Consider the following 15,500-nt stretch of genomic DNA (forward strand, 5'->3'; position numbering starts at 1 on the left):
AAAGTTACGCCTTCTTTCTTTGCGTGCACATTTGGGCGGCGTTATGCAAATCTTCCCACATCGTGACGTAGGTATGTGAGGGTGTGTCAGAACGAGCCGTTTTAGGTAGGCGTGGCTGACTCTTAACTTTTATAAAGAATATCTCTTTGGATTTGAGACTTTAGTCTTTGCAACTTTACAGATCTTCTTTATGCACCAAGAGCTTGTAACACTCCAAAGAGAAAGGAAAAATTGAAATCGCATCATATGACCCCTTTAATAATTGTATATACAAAAACATATTTATAATGTACATATATAAAAGGTATGAAAATTTAAAAATGGCCTTTGTTTATGCTATCATGGAGGAAGATGACAAGAGGGATGTGGAAAGTTACTGAACTGTCCCTTTAAACTGCACTGGAACAACTGATGTACATTTTCATTAAATCTCCTGAGATATCCCACATCTTAGTGGTATAAGGTGCATGATATTGAGATTCACAATGCAATGTTATTAATGATGTTGTCTCTCACCACAATATTTAATATTAGAAACAACTTATTGTCTTTAATCAGTTATGTTGTTAGAAAATAAATCAATAGAAAAACAGATAATGTCCTGGCGGAAAACTACCAGCACTATTTTCCATTTCCTTCAACACGAAAACACAATTCCTTCATATTAACATGGTACATTGGGCCATAGGTTTACAGTACAAAATATTGACAATTTACCAAATAGTTCTTATACAGTAAAACACTATCCTCTGCATTTTACTGTGAAATCTCTGGAGACAATGTCATTTTCTTTCTTAAACACCACTTGAGTTGAGTTAAGACAAAAACGACCAAGCGTACAGCTAAATTTAGTACGGTATTTTAATGTAAGAAACTTCCGTTACTGTAACTGTTACAATCCTGGCAATATTTTACAGTGCACGTGAAGCAGAATTGCACTCATACACAGGCTGCTAATGTCAGGGTGTGGTGTCTAGTGGTCAACATGCTCGCTCTAATTCTAGGTCCTGTTGTGTAATTCTCAGCTATTAAAATCTACAGTGAGCTGACTGTTTGGAAAACATGCATTTGTGTTGAAAATGCATCCATACAGAGAGGCTGAATTACAGTAGGTTGAACGTGGTGCGAGAAATCTCCCCCAACGATTGATAGCAACATGAAGGATGACCATAACGAACTAAACATGGGTTAGAAGCCCACAATTGTTAAACGGTCGTGTAGCAGACGCTTTTAAACTAGCAACTTGCAGCAATTAAGGGTCAGTTCCTTGAAAGTTTAACCACTATGCCACATCACCCCAAATACTCCATCAGCTTCAAGGTGAAATGCCAGTTCATTTTTTCATAGGATGCAGCACAAACCAATACCACTGTAGCTTTATATATTGCTATCATACATTAGTACATGCATGTTTAAAGGAGAAAGTGGAAATCGGAAGATGTTCAATGTAATGTATGTTAAGTAAACTGGTTAGATTTATGGAAAATCTGTGCGTGCTAACTGATGATTGACAGCAGCCATAGTTCTCCTAATAATATTTGCTCACGCATTGTCTTTGCGCATTGTTTGTTCATATTGAATGACGCACGTTATAAGGTAAACACGATATTATCAATGTAAAGCTCCAAGCTTTTATAATGGGATTCATTTTGTGGGCATATCATTTTACTACAAAATTTCTGACTTCAGCAGTGATTAATTAATTGTTTTAGTTCATTTATTATTAATATATAAGATAAAATTAATACAAAATATGTAATTATAATAGCATTATTATTATTACATTTATTTATTTATTAAATGTAAGACTTGTTTGTTCTTGATTAATAATTTTATTAATATACAATTTTATTGTAATCTTACATATTCTTATGCACATTTGGATCTTGCAATCAGAAATGTCATTGATTCTCTGTGTATGAGTAGTTTTGCATAGAATTTTGTGTCACATTTAAATTTCATGTCATTTTTTTATGTTTTTCTATCATTTTAGCGGACACTTTTGATTTGATCATGTTTATCTACACAAAGTCCGCTACTGTGAAGTTTTTATTCATCAAATCTCTTTCTTTCATGTGTTCCATGAAGTGCTCCTGTATTTCAGGTCCTGTGTTCACCTCTTCAATATTTTACCACCAGAATGAAAATAACACAGACAACATTTGGAAATCTTTTGAGCCATTTATTTATTCACGTCAATAATAATTTTCAGGTAGTTTTACGTTTGGTCAGTGCCCATGTGCGCCCCCTCTACATTATTCAAAAATCAAATAAAAACTGCAGTGTGTACAGTATGTGTCTGCCTTGTGTGGACTCTATTGACCAGGGGGTCCCCAGGAGGAAAAACACCTGTGTATCGAGTGGCGGGACTGCTGAATTGAAATCTGAGTACAAGAGAGGGGAGAGATGTGTACTGAACATTCAGGACAGAACCATCGCCTGGAATTCTGCAAGAGATCAGAGACACAATTCATTCACGTGAGCTGCTCAAATAAACGACTTGCAATCACATACCGCAGTTCCTTTTTATATATGACAATATAATGTAAGCATGATATGGATATTTAAATTGCGTCTAACTTTACATGGATGTGAGTTAACAGCTCGTGCGCTTGTGTTCGTATGAATAGAGATCAAATGGAAACAATCACAAAACTGTCTGGATCAACTGTGTGTTAATTATGAATTATGGAAATATTATATAAAAGCCATGATTACCATCTACTCCAATCTTGCCATCGCTGTCATCGTCAGCTGCCAACAGGAAACCCTTTGTCTCTTTATCGGTCAGTACACGAGCTCCAGGTGAGAACCGCTGCAAGAAAAACCTGGAACCACATCAGAAAGAGCATTATCTCGTGTCCCACATCAGACAGTCCTCCTGTCCGAGAAGGAAATGCTTCAAATATCAGTACGCAGACAGAGACAGGATGTATTCAAAGCAGGAGGATAAAGTGTCTTTCTTAATTAAAAGGCCGCAGCCGAATGCATAGAAACAGACTAGGTAATCCCTGTCTGTTTTTGAATACTTAATAATTCATGTGCTTGGAAAGCCAGCCCAGTAAGACAAAAGGCTGAAATCTGTTGATCTTGCATTGATCCTGTCAATTATCTGCTCTTTCATGTGGCTTTAAATGCATGTAGACTTGTGTGAAAGTTCCTACTTGAGTTCGTCCTCCTCGATGAATCCGCTGGCATCGTTGTCCAAGACGTTAAAGACATTCTTCACTTCCTGAGGACTTTTCTTTGTCAGACCACACAGCTGGAAGAACTTTTTGGGGTTGAAGGAGTCAGGAGCTGGAAGAAGACCAATTACATAAGCAATTAAAAACAGGGTAAGTGACTGTGAAACCTGACACTGAAATTTAAGGAGCAGCTGAAGTCAGACGTTCACAAAAACTTAAGAAATAAATGCATTAACAGCTTCGATTCCTAATTTGCCGATAAGCCACAAACATGCTGCTGTCTCCTACCCTCTTGATTTAAAACCACTGGACTACATCAAAACAAACGACAAGACGTTTCGGTGTTCTTCCAAACACCATCTTCAGTCGTAAAAACATACACGTAAGTCACATGACCTGCGAACATGTAGAAGTCACATGACTACCAAGTTGTCCACATAGTATGCTTGTCAGATCTGATGGTATTCCAGTGGTCTCCATCCTCATCTTGCAGGGAAGCCCCTTGTTCTCTCCATACAGCGCCGTGGCATAGTTTCTGAAACAGCATTATATGCGTCGGGACAGATGATGACGTCTTAAACCCCCTCCTCTTTTCAGTGAGGGACGCTCAACCTTCACATAAGTCGCCTCCGTTACACCTCTTTCAAAGCACCTGTCTACTATGTCCAGCATCCTTACCTCATGATCATGTTATGATCACGGTCATGTCTCCTACCTTGACAGTCCTTGAGTGCACTGTCGATGGCATCAGCGGAAAGGACAGATGAGAGTGACATGGTCCTGGAGAAGAAAAAGAAGAACGGTTTTAAATAATTCATTGATTTTCACAAGCAGCAGCCATATATAATATAATACAATAAATATAATATAAATATATATATTCTAATGCCTTTTTATCAAATAAAACTTTCATATGCATGCTTTTTCAATGCACTTTTCAGTATAAAAACGTGTATATGCATGTATTTGAATGCTATTTTTATGAAAAGGATTCATATACATGCAGCTTTGGTGCATTTTTTGTTATTGTATGCATGCAATTTGAGGATAATTCTCATAAAAACTGAGCTAAAGCAGTACGCAATATGCTGCTAAACACAAAAAGAGATTCGCTGGTTCGCAGGCACTTACCTCAGTGAAGTTCTCCCGGCAGGCGAGTCAACAGAAGTAAGGCTGAGTGGTGACTGCGAGTCTGTCCAGGTGCGATTTATATAGATCTGAAGGCAGTGACAATGGGTGATTCTTGAGTTACCTGTCTGTGGATCAAATTCTAACTGCCAGGCCCTGGCTCAAATTACTTGCCTAACTAATTAACCTGTACTATTTATATCTGTTTGACTTGTGTGTGTGTGTGTGTGTGTGTGTGTGTGTGTGTGTGTATGGGCCAGCCCTTAGAAATCTGTGACGCCCTTGTAAAAGGCAAATTAAGTAATAAATGCTTTGCTGTCATGTCCCTCCCATCCTATATCATAATACACACATCACAAAAGCCCTCACACTCGTTCACCTCTCTCACGTACATCCATCCTCCTCTCAGGTTGGTCAGTCTGTCCCTCCCTCTTTCCCTTCTGCTTTACATAAGGTCATTCTAAATCCCTCGTTAGAATATTATATAAACGCTTTTATATTGCATTTCTATTGGGATGCTAGAAAACCACCTTTCCTTGTGTTTGCTTGAATTTATTGCTTCTTATAAATCCCATAATCTGCACTGGATTTTAGATTTTTGATTTCTGACTTTGTAATTTTCTCCATATTGTCTTTATGAACAGATGGGACCCCGTAATCCACTGGTCGCCAGATGCAAAACTAATTCATAGATATAGCTGTGGACAGTCTGTGTTGTTATAGAGAGTTTATCCTTCTCATTTCACCCTCCATAGGCAGACAAACAGCGAGCTGTCATTTTTCTTCTGCTGATTCAGGGATACAAGGTCACCTTTTGACTGGTGCCCAATAGCACACTGTAATCAATGTTTAAAATGCACCTGCTAGATGCATATATTATGTAAGAGTGTGCAATATGTCAGTACTTTATGGTTTCAAGTGCAGGAAAATAAAAAAAAAACAGACAATGCCTAACTCACCAAATCCCATGTTACAATTAATTTGAGGTGTTGTTTCCATCGGTGCGATGGGGTTACAGACAGCGCATCCTTCATACGTGTGTAACAGATACACTGACAGTTTTTCTTCAAGTGTCTAATATGTTGACACAGATATTGATTTGACTTTTCTAGTTATATTATCTCATGCTTTAAAGGCTATAAACAGAAAAATATGAATAAACAGTATTGGTTTAGGTGTCACTGCATGGATGTTTTAATGACAGCTTGCACATTTGCATCATGTGCATTAACTTTTTAATCAAGATGTTTTTCTTAAGTAAAACTATTCAGTTTCTCTGATTAATGCATGCATAATACTGTAACTGGCAAAGTTTTTTTTTTTAATAAATCAGTAGACTACTTGTATTTAGTAGTGATGCATTAAATTGATCAAAATGACATTAAATACTTTTATAATGTTACAAAATATTTCTATTCATCAAAGAATCTTGAAAAAATGTATCACGATTTCAACAAAAATATGAAGCAGCACAACTCTTTTCAACATTGATAATAAGAAATGGTTGTTGTGCGGCAAATCAGCATATTAGAATGATTTCTGAAGGATCACGTGACACTGATGCTGAAAATTCAGCTTTGCATCACAGGAATAAAGTACATTTTAAAACATTTAAATAGAAAACAGTTATTTAATATAGTAATAATATTTCACAATATTACTGTTTTTACTTTGATCAAATAAATGCTTTCTTGGTAAGCATAAAAGGCTTATTTCAATATTTATGTATTTATTTTAGCACTGTCAAACGATTAATCGCGATTAATCTCATCCAAAATAAAAGTTTTTGTTTACATAATATATGTACTGTGTATATTTATTATGTATATATAAATACACACACATACAGTATATATTTTGAAAATATTTACATGTATATACATTTATATGTTTATATTCTTATATTTTATATTATATATAAATATATTTAATATAGAAAAATAATGTTTTTCTTAAATATTTACATGCATGTGTTTGTATTTATATATACATAATAAATATACACAGTATACGTACATAATATTATGTAAACAAAAACTTTTATTTTGGATGCGATTAATCGCGATTAACCGTTTGACAGCACTAATTTTTTTGTTTATTTGAACAAGGGTAAATATTGGCTTGTTGGTGAGTAATCATCAATGATCATTTTCGATCATTTTTGCTAAATAAAAGTATTGTTTTGTTTTGTTTTTACTTCTTACAGACACCAAACTTTTAAAGATCGCGTATTTCATATCAGCTGTGCTTTTACATCATGTTAATCAGTAAATGGTACATTTTATGTGAGGATTTTACATTCGTTTTAGTAATGCATCTGTCATTATTATAGCAAGTACGTCAAGTCGGCGCACCTGCTAGAATCAACTTCTATAAGCATTTACATTGACTTAGTCATGTTTGAGTGCATCACAAAAGACTGCGTTAATGCATGCTCGCGTGCCTATTGAGTTGCAGGGCGCACATGGCACATTTAAATTCATTAGGACGAGGTGTTTGCTGTGACATGCTTTGGGACACTCCATGCGTGGGATAACCCAGCGTTATGCTGCACAGAGAGAAACCCAAGAGCCTGAGGCTGACAAGGACACCGGATACAGAGGTGCTACTTACCCTGCAACACTGATGTCATGGGCCATGATGATACCTCATATCCTATACGGTTACTGAGCAATCATTTATTCATTTACGGTTGCTTATATTCTCTGCAAGCACTAAGTTACACTACATTGACCTCTACTAAGGTGTCTCTTTTGGCAGGCCTCAGCTACTTTTAGTGTGTCAGAGGCTAACTAGCCTAGCATGCTATTTTAGCAGGAAAAACAAGTACAACAGCAGTACCCTTGGCTTTAAGGGACATCATTGTATCCCTAAAAGGTTTATAGTAGTAGCTTAAAGATACATATTACTACTCTAAAGTACTAATATGCACCTTTTAGGGGTACATGTGGTACAAAGTTGTCCCTTTAAGTGTGCTGCCGTTTTCAGTGTAGATGCTAAAAGCCATTTTAAAATTTTAAAAAGTAAGTAAAAATGTGCGATATAATTTTCTACAATTATTATCTTGGGCGTACACACTTATTATTCCAAATATCTACTTTTACTATCCATTCAGTCATTGTAGAGTAACGCCATCTTGTGGAAGAGATTGTTTGTTTGTGTATTTGAACAGATGAATATTGGCTTGTTGGCGAGTAATTATAATCTTTGTAATAGTTTCTTAATAGTTTATTATAAATGTCTCTACTATCATTTTTTCGATCAATTTAATACATCCTTGCTGAATAAAAGTGTACATTTCTTTAAAAAATAGAAAACAGCTATTTTAAATTGATGAAATTAAATTATTTTATTTGAACAGATAGGCTTTGGCTTGTAAGTGAGTAATTATAATGTTTGTGAATATAGATGTGAGTCAAGGTATTTCACATTTGCAGTAACACTAAACAAACAGTTATCCACCAAACAAAATTATAATACAGTTATTATAATAAGCATGATCCCAAATAATCCACCAAATAGTTTTTATTTCATTTTATTTTACTGAAATGGAAATGTGGTTATAAACTTTCTGCATACAGCTGGAGTGAAAAAGCAGATTTACAAGAAGAAATGAAAAGAGGTCTATATTGAAAAATATTTATTCTTTTTGTATCGTCCGTTCCCTTAAAAGTGCATCAGATTTTACAGTAAGCAAAATTCATATTTAAGACAGGAGACACAACCGCTACATTCACAGTCATCGTTTTGACAGTGTGCTGCATTGGAGGAAACTTCTCATAAGCATCATGAGTATAACAATTATTTATAGTAAGATGAAAATGGGAGGTCTTGGGCAAAGTTGTTCCTTCAGAGCAAGAGGTGTTGTTGGTCAGAAGCAATTTATGCCTTAACCAAGGCAGCGAACTCTGTCAGAAAGAAACAATCAACATGTTAAAATCTGCTTTTTAATCAAAATAGTATGCATTTGATTTTCTTAAAGTGCATGGGAAGCATAGTGAGGTGCATTTGTTATATGTTCAAGGCAGATGAGTGAAGTGACTGACCATCAACTCCGATCTTGCCGTCACCATCAGAATCTCCAGCCTTCAGGAAAGTCTTGGTCTCGCCATCAGTCAGTGCCCTGGCATCAGCCTTGAAGTTCTGCAGGAACAGTCTGCAAACGCGAGTTTGAGAACACATTTCATTTATGGTGTTTAAAAGCCGAATCAGTCCAGTTTTAGTATTGCAAAAAGGATTTGTTTGTTCTTACTTCAGTTCATCCTCCTCAATGAAGCCACTCTTGTCCTGATCAATGATTGCGAAAGCCTTCTTCACATCATCAGCAGACTTGCTGGTCAGACCGACCTGGGCGAAGAAAGCCTTGTGCTTGAAGGAGTCAGCAGCTGTGTGGGAAATACAGTAATAACGGTGCTTCACGATCCCATAAAAGAAACTTTTTTGTCTAAATGGTTCCATAAAGAACCTTTAACATCTTTCACAAAAGCTTCTTCAGATTATAAAAAGGTAAGAAAGAGATGGTTCTTTAAAGAACCTTTGACCGAATGGTTCTTCTATGGCATCTCTTATTTTTAAGAGTGCACGCTTTAATAGAGGACGGTGTGTTAAAGTTCGGTCTGCTTGAGTTTTCTCTCACCCTTGCATGCCTCCAGTGCTGCAGAGATGTCAGCGTCGTTCAGGACTCCGGCGAAGGCCATCTTTAGCTAAATGGATATTAAAACAGGAAATACTACACACAACTCTCATTGATTGATCTCCAAAAGCTCATATGCATTTAGTCCAGTTTGTCTCCTCCAAATGTAATAATACCTGGCAAGGTTTAATCTAATAGCATTTCATTTGTTTCATGCCATCAACCATGCAAATCCCATAAAAACTGCGAAAAGGGAAACGTGCCAAATGTGGATATGAGTTACGAGGATGTTAAATCCCAAAGAGTCCGGTGTGTGTGTGACCACGAGGTCCTCTTAAAAGAAACCAGAGAATGAAATGAAGAGAACATTTAGGATGCAAAAGCTTTTAATTTCCATTATTGACTGCTCCGAAAGCAATTGGGTCCAGTTATTATTTTTTGTTTGTTTCTTCAGAGATAGACTGGGTCCCTCGTGCAAACTCACCTCTTGGTGCTGAAGGTAGTTTCAGAAGACTCGAGCTGTGAACTGCAGCGATCTCCGGGCCCCTGATCTCCCCCTTATATACCTTCAGCGACTCCAAATATGAATCATAATGTAATAGACACCCGTCGGCCGAGGGGCCAGTTGACATGCGCCCAGCACACAAACTGTACTATATTTATCTTCAGAAATGAAGATGCTTAAAAGGTGCGTTTGAAAAAAAAAGTCCATCATATACTCGCATGCTAATAATACACGCTGCTGATAGTGCATGGACATATTCCTATGGACACTTGCTCACCGGGTTATATGAAGGGAGACATTCGGGACAATTTTCAGTGGGAGATTTCTGTTTGTGCTCTGGGTATGGACTCTCCGGTTGTGTTTGCTTATATTACTGGTTATATTGTCATGTAAAATGCTTCGTTTGTTCATTTAGTTACAATATTGATAGTTTGCATGAGATTTTTGTTTGTGCTTGCTGTCTTAGATTTTACCACATTAAAAATGTTCTGGTTTTCTCTTAATGCTGTTTTCTGTATGAAAAAAGGTCATTCAAAAAAATCAGTTTTACTTAACTCCATTCTTCATTTATGAGCATTATATGTTCATTACTTGAATGTATGATGACGAATATCATGTTAATATTCATGCTAAATGAATATTTGCTTGAACCTTTTCCCATTGAACTTATCAAAAAGGAGCATATTCGCCTCTCTTAAGCTATTTTTGTGAATGTGCACAGTATATTATGAAGTGTTACTACTATCAATTCACTCTTGACAGTTGCATACAACCTTCAAACAGCAGAGAGCAGCAGAGTTCATCCAGCTATGGCTGGTTTTACAGTCGGAAACTCTTCTACTTGTTCTACACCGTCGAAAGATGAACTGTTTCACTAAAACTTGTTTTATGTTAGACACATACTCTTTTTATCATTTCTAAATAGCCTAAAGCGTCCGGGTTTCGGCTTTGTTTTCCTGTTGTTTTCGTTCTTTCTGATGGAAAAATGACTGACAAGCAGTTTGACCAATAGCGCGCAGGTATTGTACATGAGCGACCAATCGTGTGCAAGAAGGCGGGATCTACAGAGAACGGTCAAAGCAATGCAAATACGCGTACATATAATGTATTGGGGACTGTAGAGGGAAACATTTTGGCAATTTTAGGCAATTTTGAAATCCTGGTCACAAATGGTCACTCTAAATTAGAATGAAGGATAATTATATAAGTTGTCTAAAAGCTAAAGGATTTAAAGATCTAATTAAGAATGTCAGCAGTTTGATTCACCATTGTGGTTAACAGCACATTATTGCAAGAGCATTGCCAGTTGCTCTAATGAAGTCGTGCCCGTTGCAGGGCGTTTAATGGGTTTTGGAAGACTGAGCTTTGGCTGGTGCTTTGTTTGAGTGTTCGATGAGCTATTCTGAGCATTAAAGTAGCTGCCACGGACTCTTAATTGGGCATGTGAAAACTATCCGCTGCAAATCCCTTCCAGTGCATCTCAGCATATCTCCGGGCCTTCCCTCGGCCAGCCTCGTGCCAAGAGTGCATTATTATCATGAGAGCTGCCTGGGAGGATATCCGGCGGCGGAGCGGGAACGACACAAACCCAAAAGATTCAGCTTCAAAGACACGGTACACCAAAACTACATTTATTCCTCGTTTTTCACTCTTCCCCAGAAGTGCATTCAAGATTGTACATGTGCACAAGCCAGTGGGCTTGAAATACAACATCCAACTAACACAAACAGAACCCTCATCCAGACACTGTACTCAAAACTGAGTCAACTGTCCAAAGTCAGTCATAAATAAGATCATATAAAAAAAGTTCGGCTGAGAAAGATGTGAGCTGTCGTGAGTTCTGGTTCCTTGATATTTGAAGGGTCTTGGTCGGATGAAAATTTAAGCCTTTACAAGAGCAGCAAACTCTGTGAGATAAGACAGAGATGAGACTAGCGTTAGGCAATTCTGCAAATATCACCAATTTCATTTCCAAATCTCGCCAGGGGACTGTTAAGTGTTGGTAAACTGCACTACTGCTCGTCGTCCTACACTACAGTGGAGCTTCAGTGGATGCTGCCAAGTAAACAGACAGTGACAGTGGCAGAGCTCAATGATAAGAATGGCCTGCTGGCCTGAGAGAGTTTCTGCTCGGTTAATGGCGCTGTCACTTGCCCTGCATTACATGTGATTTTTGTTCTTTTTGTAATATTTGGTTGTGAATTCTTTTTCTCAGCTTGTTAGCTAGGTAAAATCATCTAACGGACTATCGTAGATGTCGTTAAAATCGCAAGAATGACTTGTTATAGTCTTAATATCCGTACAAATGGGTTAACAAAAATGTCCTTGAAATTAGAATCATATAATGAATAATATTATGAATAATAAATATAAAATATGCATATGAATAAAAGTAAATATTACATGTATATGTAAAAATTACGTATAGAAATGGAAATTAATTAAAAAAAATGTTTCACAGGTTGAACATGTTATTGCAAATATTCATTGTAAAGAAAGCCTCAAATTTGATGGGGGGGGGAATATTTATATGTTTGGAAAACTTAAAATTGGATGAAAAAATGAATACATTTATATGTATTTACATTTTGAAAAATGTTTCACTTCAAATGTTATTGCACATTTTCTGTGCAAAGAACTTTCAATTGGATGAAAAAATATATGTATAATAATAAATGTTATTTAAAAAATGTGCACATTAATAAATATATATTTAAGTAGATATTAAAACATCTAAAAATTGCATCTACAATTAGAAATTCACGTTTTAAAAAATGTTTCACTTGGCCGTAAGAATGGATTGAAAAATATTAGAAAATGTGTGGAAAATGTATAGTAATTTGTCATATAAGTACAAATTAAATATATATGTAAAAAATACCTATACAATTGAAAAAAAAAAAGTTTTAAACGTTTCATTTTATTATTTTTTAAATTTGCACATAAATAAATATACATGTAAGTAAATATTAAAACATGTATGTGAAAATTTCTATCTACAAATGTAAAAAAAAAAATAAATGTTTCACCTGGGTTGAAAATATTATTGCAAATTTTCTTTGTAAAGAAACGGAATAAATACACGTGTGGAATAAATCTATATTTGAGTAAATATTCAAATATATATGTAAAAAAATATGTATATCTACAGTTACAAATTGTATAAATATAAATGCTGGCAGAGCGAGTAGAACGACTGGCCTGACCAAACAAGCAGAAATAAACCTTACTGTTGATGTTGTGATATCACAAACAATGTCAGACCATTTTCCTTCGATTTCCTCTGTCATATACTGTAGGCTTTTCCCAACTTCTAGGGTTTATATCCAAGCTTTCTCCCTCCACTACCAAGCCTAAAAAGCACTCGGACTTCCTCTCCTCACTTTCTTTTTAGATCTCATCTGAGATGTTAAATGGTGTCAAAATGGCATTTTTCATGTACCTTCAGCTCCAATCTTGCCATCACCATCACTGTCACCAGCAGACAGGAAGGCCTTGGTCTCTTTGTCGGTCAGAGCCCTGGCACCGTCCTTGAAGTTCTGCAGGAACAGCCTACAGGAAGAGCACAGGCCTGTTATTAACCCTGCGACCGCCGCTGTTTTACAATGATTTCTTATGATTCTCACTTCAGCTCATCCTCCTCAATGAAGCCGCTGTTGTCCTGGTCAATGATGCCGAAAGCCTTCTTGACGTCATCAGAGGACTTGGCGGACAGGCCAACCTTGGCGAAGAAAGCTTTGTGGCTGAAGGAGTCAGCAGCTGGTTTGGGATAGAAACATGTCAGTATTTCATTTGATCAAATGCTGTTGTGATGCTCACGAGAACGGCTGTGTCCAGCACTTTTACACTATTCCTTTAAGTGTAGCTACACCACTCAAAGGTTTGCACACACTTATCTTATTTTTAGTTTTCACATTTTAGAAGCAATCTAAAGTCAGTGATCAAAAATACAGAAATATTATGTAAGAAGTGTGTTGACTAAAAAGTGGTAACCTGCCATTGTTACCTCAGAGAGCTATTTCTACCTGATTTCATCTATGAACGTATATCAACGAATGTAGAAATGAACGTTTTTTGGTTGATTTGGCAACGTTAAATAATATTTTTTTTTTACTTGGATGAAACCAGTCAATTTAGATGTTACCATTTTATAAATAGCGTTAAGGGAGTTCCTGTGTAATTTAATATTTAGTCCATTTCATTGATTAAAAATGTAGTGTTTTATTACATTTGAAATATTTAGTAAAATGTTTACTTTTTTAAAGGAACTCAATTTCTACAAAACAAACGTCAAGCACTTAAGCAGAAGTCTTTGGATTATGTTTCAAAATACCCCAAATATAATATAATATAATTAATATAATAATATATAAAATTATAAATGAGTTCCCTTGTATGCTGGCCACATGTTTCTGTCAATACTGTCCAATTCATTTATTCAAATATATAATATTTATTAAAATTTCATTTTATTATGTGGTTTTTGAAAGAAAAATACAAAATAAATTTTAACAATTTAAGCAGAAACCTTTAGATCATGTTTACAAATACCTGAAATGTTAGATTATAATATAATGTAATGTAATGTAATATAATATAATATCATAATATAATATAATAATGTAATATAATATAATATCATCATATATCATATCATATCATAATATATCATATCATGTAATATAATATAATGTAATGTAATATAATATAATATAATGTAAAGTAATATAACGTAATGTAATATAATATAATTAATATCATATCATAATATAATGTAATATAATATAATATCATATCATCATGTCATATAGCATATCATATCATATCATGTAATATAATGTAATGTAATGTAATGTAATATATAATTAATATCATATCATAATATCATAATATAATATAATAGCAAAATCACTTTCTTTAGTGCTATACGTTAGAAATCTTTCAGAAATTTATACATTTCATTATACATCTTAAACATTTTTTTTTTTTATTAGTCTGGGTCTATGTTTATTCATGTATATGAAATCTTTAGATTAAATGTAAGTTATTAGTAATAGCTCAAATGAACCTCTTTGAAATCATTAGCAAACATCAGTGCATTCTGCAGTGCTTCATCAGTTCACATGTATTAACATAGTCAGAAATGTGATTTGATTAATACGTCTTTATATTTGAATGTGCATGAACTGCTGATCTGTTACGCAGTTGCTAATGACTTCTACATGGCAGTTATTATACCCAGTTGTGATAAGCTGTAATATGAGATTATCGCACGATGTCTTACCCTGGCAGGCAGAAATAGCAGCATCCACATCAGCTGCGGCGAGCATAGCAGCAACGGCCATTGTTCTGGTTCTGATTAAGCTGCAAAACAGCAAAATACTGAATAAGAGCAACGCACAAAATGCAATACATCAATAAACAATCCCATATTCCCCCATAAATTCAAACAGCTAGACTCATGCGTCTCGGACCCATCAGCAAGTTTTCCTCTTATACAGACCCAAGAGAAACATTTACACTAAAGCACTACCGATCGCAAGGCTTTATCATCTATATAGTTATCCTCGGCGTCAAGCCATTCAGTGTCCAAGGTCTCCCGTCTTTAGCCTCTGCATCCACATGCTCCTGATGCTCCCCATTAACACAACATATTCCACAGGCCCTGTCCGGGATCCTAAAGTGTTAACAAGTCGACGAGCCTCTGTAGACCGCTGCATCCGCTGCATGGACTCACCTTGCGCTTGTCTAAGGCGAGTGAAAAACCAAAGGAGTTAGTCGAGGTGTGACTAACACTTCTGGGGGTCCCAGCTTATATACCCTCAGCCTCAGCATTTACAGGAATTCGATGCTCAGTAACAGATACTGCATGTGGGTCTACGTTAGGAATAGTGTCGAAAAAATGTGTCCAGTAGTCAAGTTGGGCTATTTTTAGTCTCCCGAGTGATGTTCAGAACCATGTGTGGGACCCTATAGATCATGAGGCCCTCCTCCCTCAGCCGGCTCGGGATAAGCAGACGTCCGCTCCCACCTTATCACGAGTTTGATC

At 35.9% G+C, this 15,500-nt stretch overlaps 3 protein-coding genes and 1 long non-coding RNA gene across 5 annotated transcripts; 1 reads left to right on the forward strand and 3 right to left on the reverse strand.

The window, feature by feature from the left end:
• Nucleotides 1-2,169: 2,169 nt before the first annotated feature.
• On the reverse strand, nucleotides 2,170-7,098 carry LOC107666119 (parvalbumin, thymic CPV3-like). Its single transcript, XM_016457281.1, has 6 exons — nucleotides 6,928-7,098; nucleotides 4,317-4,402; nucleotides 3,901-3,965; nucleotides 3,165-3,297; nucleotides 2,719-2,828; nucleotides 2,170-2,447 (listed from the first exon to the last, which is right to left on the reverse strand). The coding sequence occupies exons 1-6, from the start codon at nucleotides 6,943-6,945 to the stop codon at nucleotides 2,422-2,424; spliced, it is 438 nt and encodes a 145-aa protein (XP_016312767.1). The 5' UTR covers nucleotides 6,946-7,098; the 3' UTR covers nucleotides 2,170-2,421.
• Nucleotides 7,099-8,031: 933 nt separating this feature from the next.
• LOC107665849 (parvalbumin beta-like) lies at nucleotides 8,032-9,508 on the reverse strand. Of its 2 annotated transcripts, XM_016456909.1 has the most exons (6): nucleotides 9,431-9,481; nucleotides 9,097-9,101; nucleotides 8,950-9,020; nucleotides 8,566-8,698; nucleotides 8,360-8,469; nucleotides 8,032-8,221 (listed from the first exon to the last, which is right to left on the reverse strand). In XM_016456909.1, exons 3-6 carry the CDS (start codon nucleotides 9,008-9,010, stop codon nucleotides 8,196-8,198), a joined length of 330 nt encoding a protein of 109 aa, XP_016312395.1. In that variant the 5' UTR covers nucleotides 9,011-9,020; nucleotides 9,097-9,101; nucleotides 9,431-9,481; the 3' UTR covers nucleotides 8,032-8,195. The 2 variants fall into 2 exon arrangements, with proteins under 2 accessions (XP_016312395.1, XP_016312402.1); XM_016456916.1 differs by lacking the exon at nucleotides 9,097-9,101 and having other exon boundaries at nucleotides 8,950-9,016; nucleotides 9,431-9,508.
• Nucleotides 9,509-9,611: 103 nt separating this feature from the next.
• On the forward strand, nucleotides 9,612-11,241 carry LOC107665867 (uncharacterized). The gene is made up of 2 exons (XR_001631608.1): nucleotides 9,612-9,791; nucleotides 10,926-11,241. It is a non-coding gene; the product is annotated as an uncharacterized LOC107665867 (long non-coding RNA).
• Nucleotides 11,067-15,286, reverse strand: LOC107665844 (parvalbumin beta-like). Its single transcript, XM_016456896.1, has 5 exons — nucleotides 15,189-15,286; nucleotides 14,736-14,815; nucleotides 13,078-13,210; nucleotides 12,894-13,003; nucleotides 11,067-11,358 (listed from the first exon to the last, which is right to left on the reverse strand). The coding sequence occupies exons 2-5, from the start codon at nucleotides 14,794-14,796 to the stop codon at nucleotides 11,333-11,335; spliced, it is 330 nt and encodes a 109-aa protein (XP_016312382.1). The 5' UTR covers nucleotides 14,797-14,815; nucleotides 15,189-15,286; the 3' UTR covers nucleotides 11,067-11,332.
• Between the last annotated feature and the right edge of the window lie 214 nt (nucleotides 15,287-15,500).

The sequence above is a fragment of the Sinocyclocheilus anshuiensis genome, unplaced genomic scaffold (assembly GCF_001515605.1).
Source record: "Sinocyclocheilus anshuiensis isolate Anshui unplaced genomic scaffold, SAMN03320099.WGS_v1.1 scaffold229, whole genome shotgun sequence".
In the NCBI taxonomy this organism is placed as follows: domain Eukaryota; kingdom Metazoa; phylum Chordata; class Actinopteri; order Cypriniformes; family Cyprinidae; genus Sinocyclocheilus; species Sinocyclocheilus anshuiensis.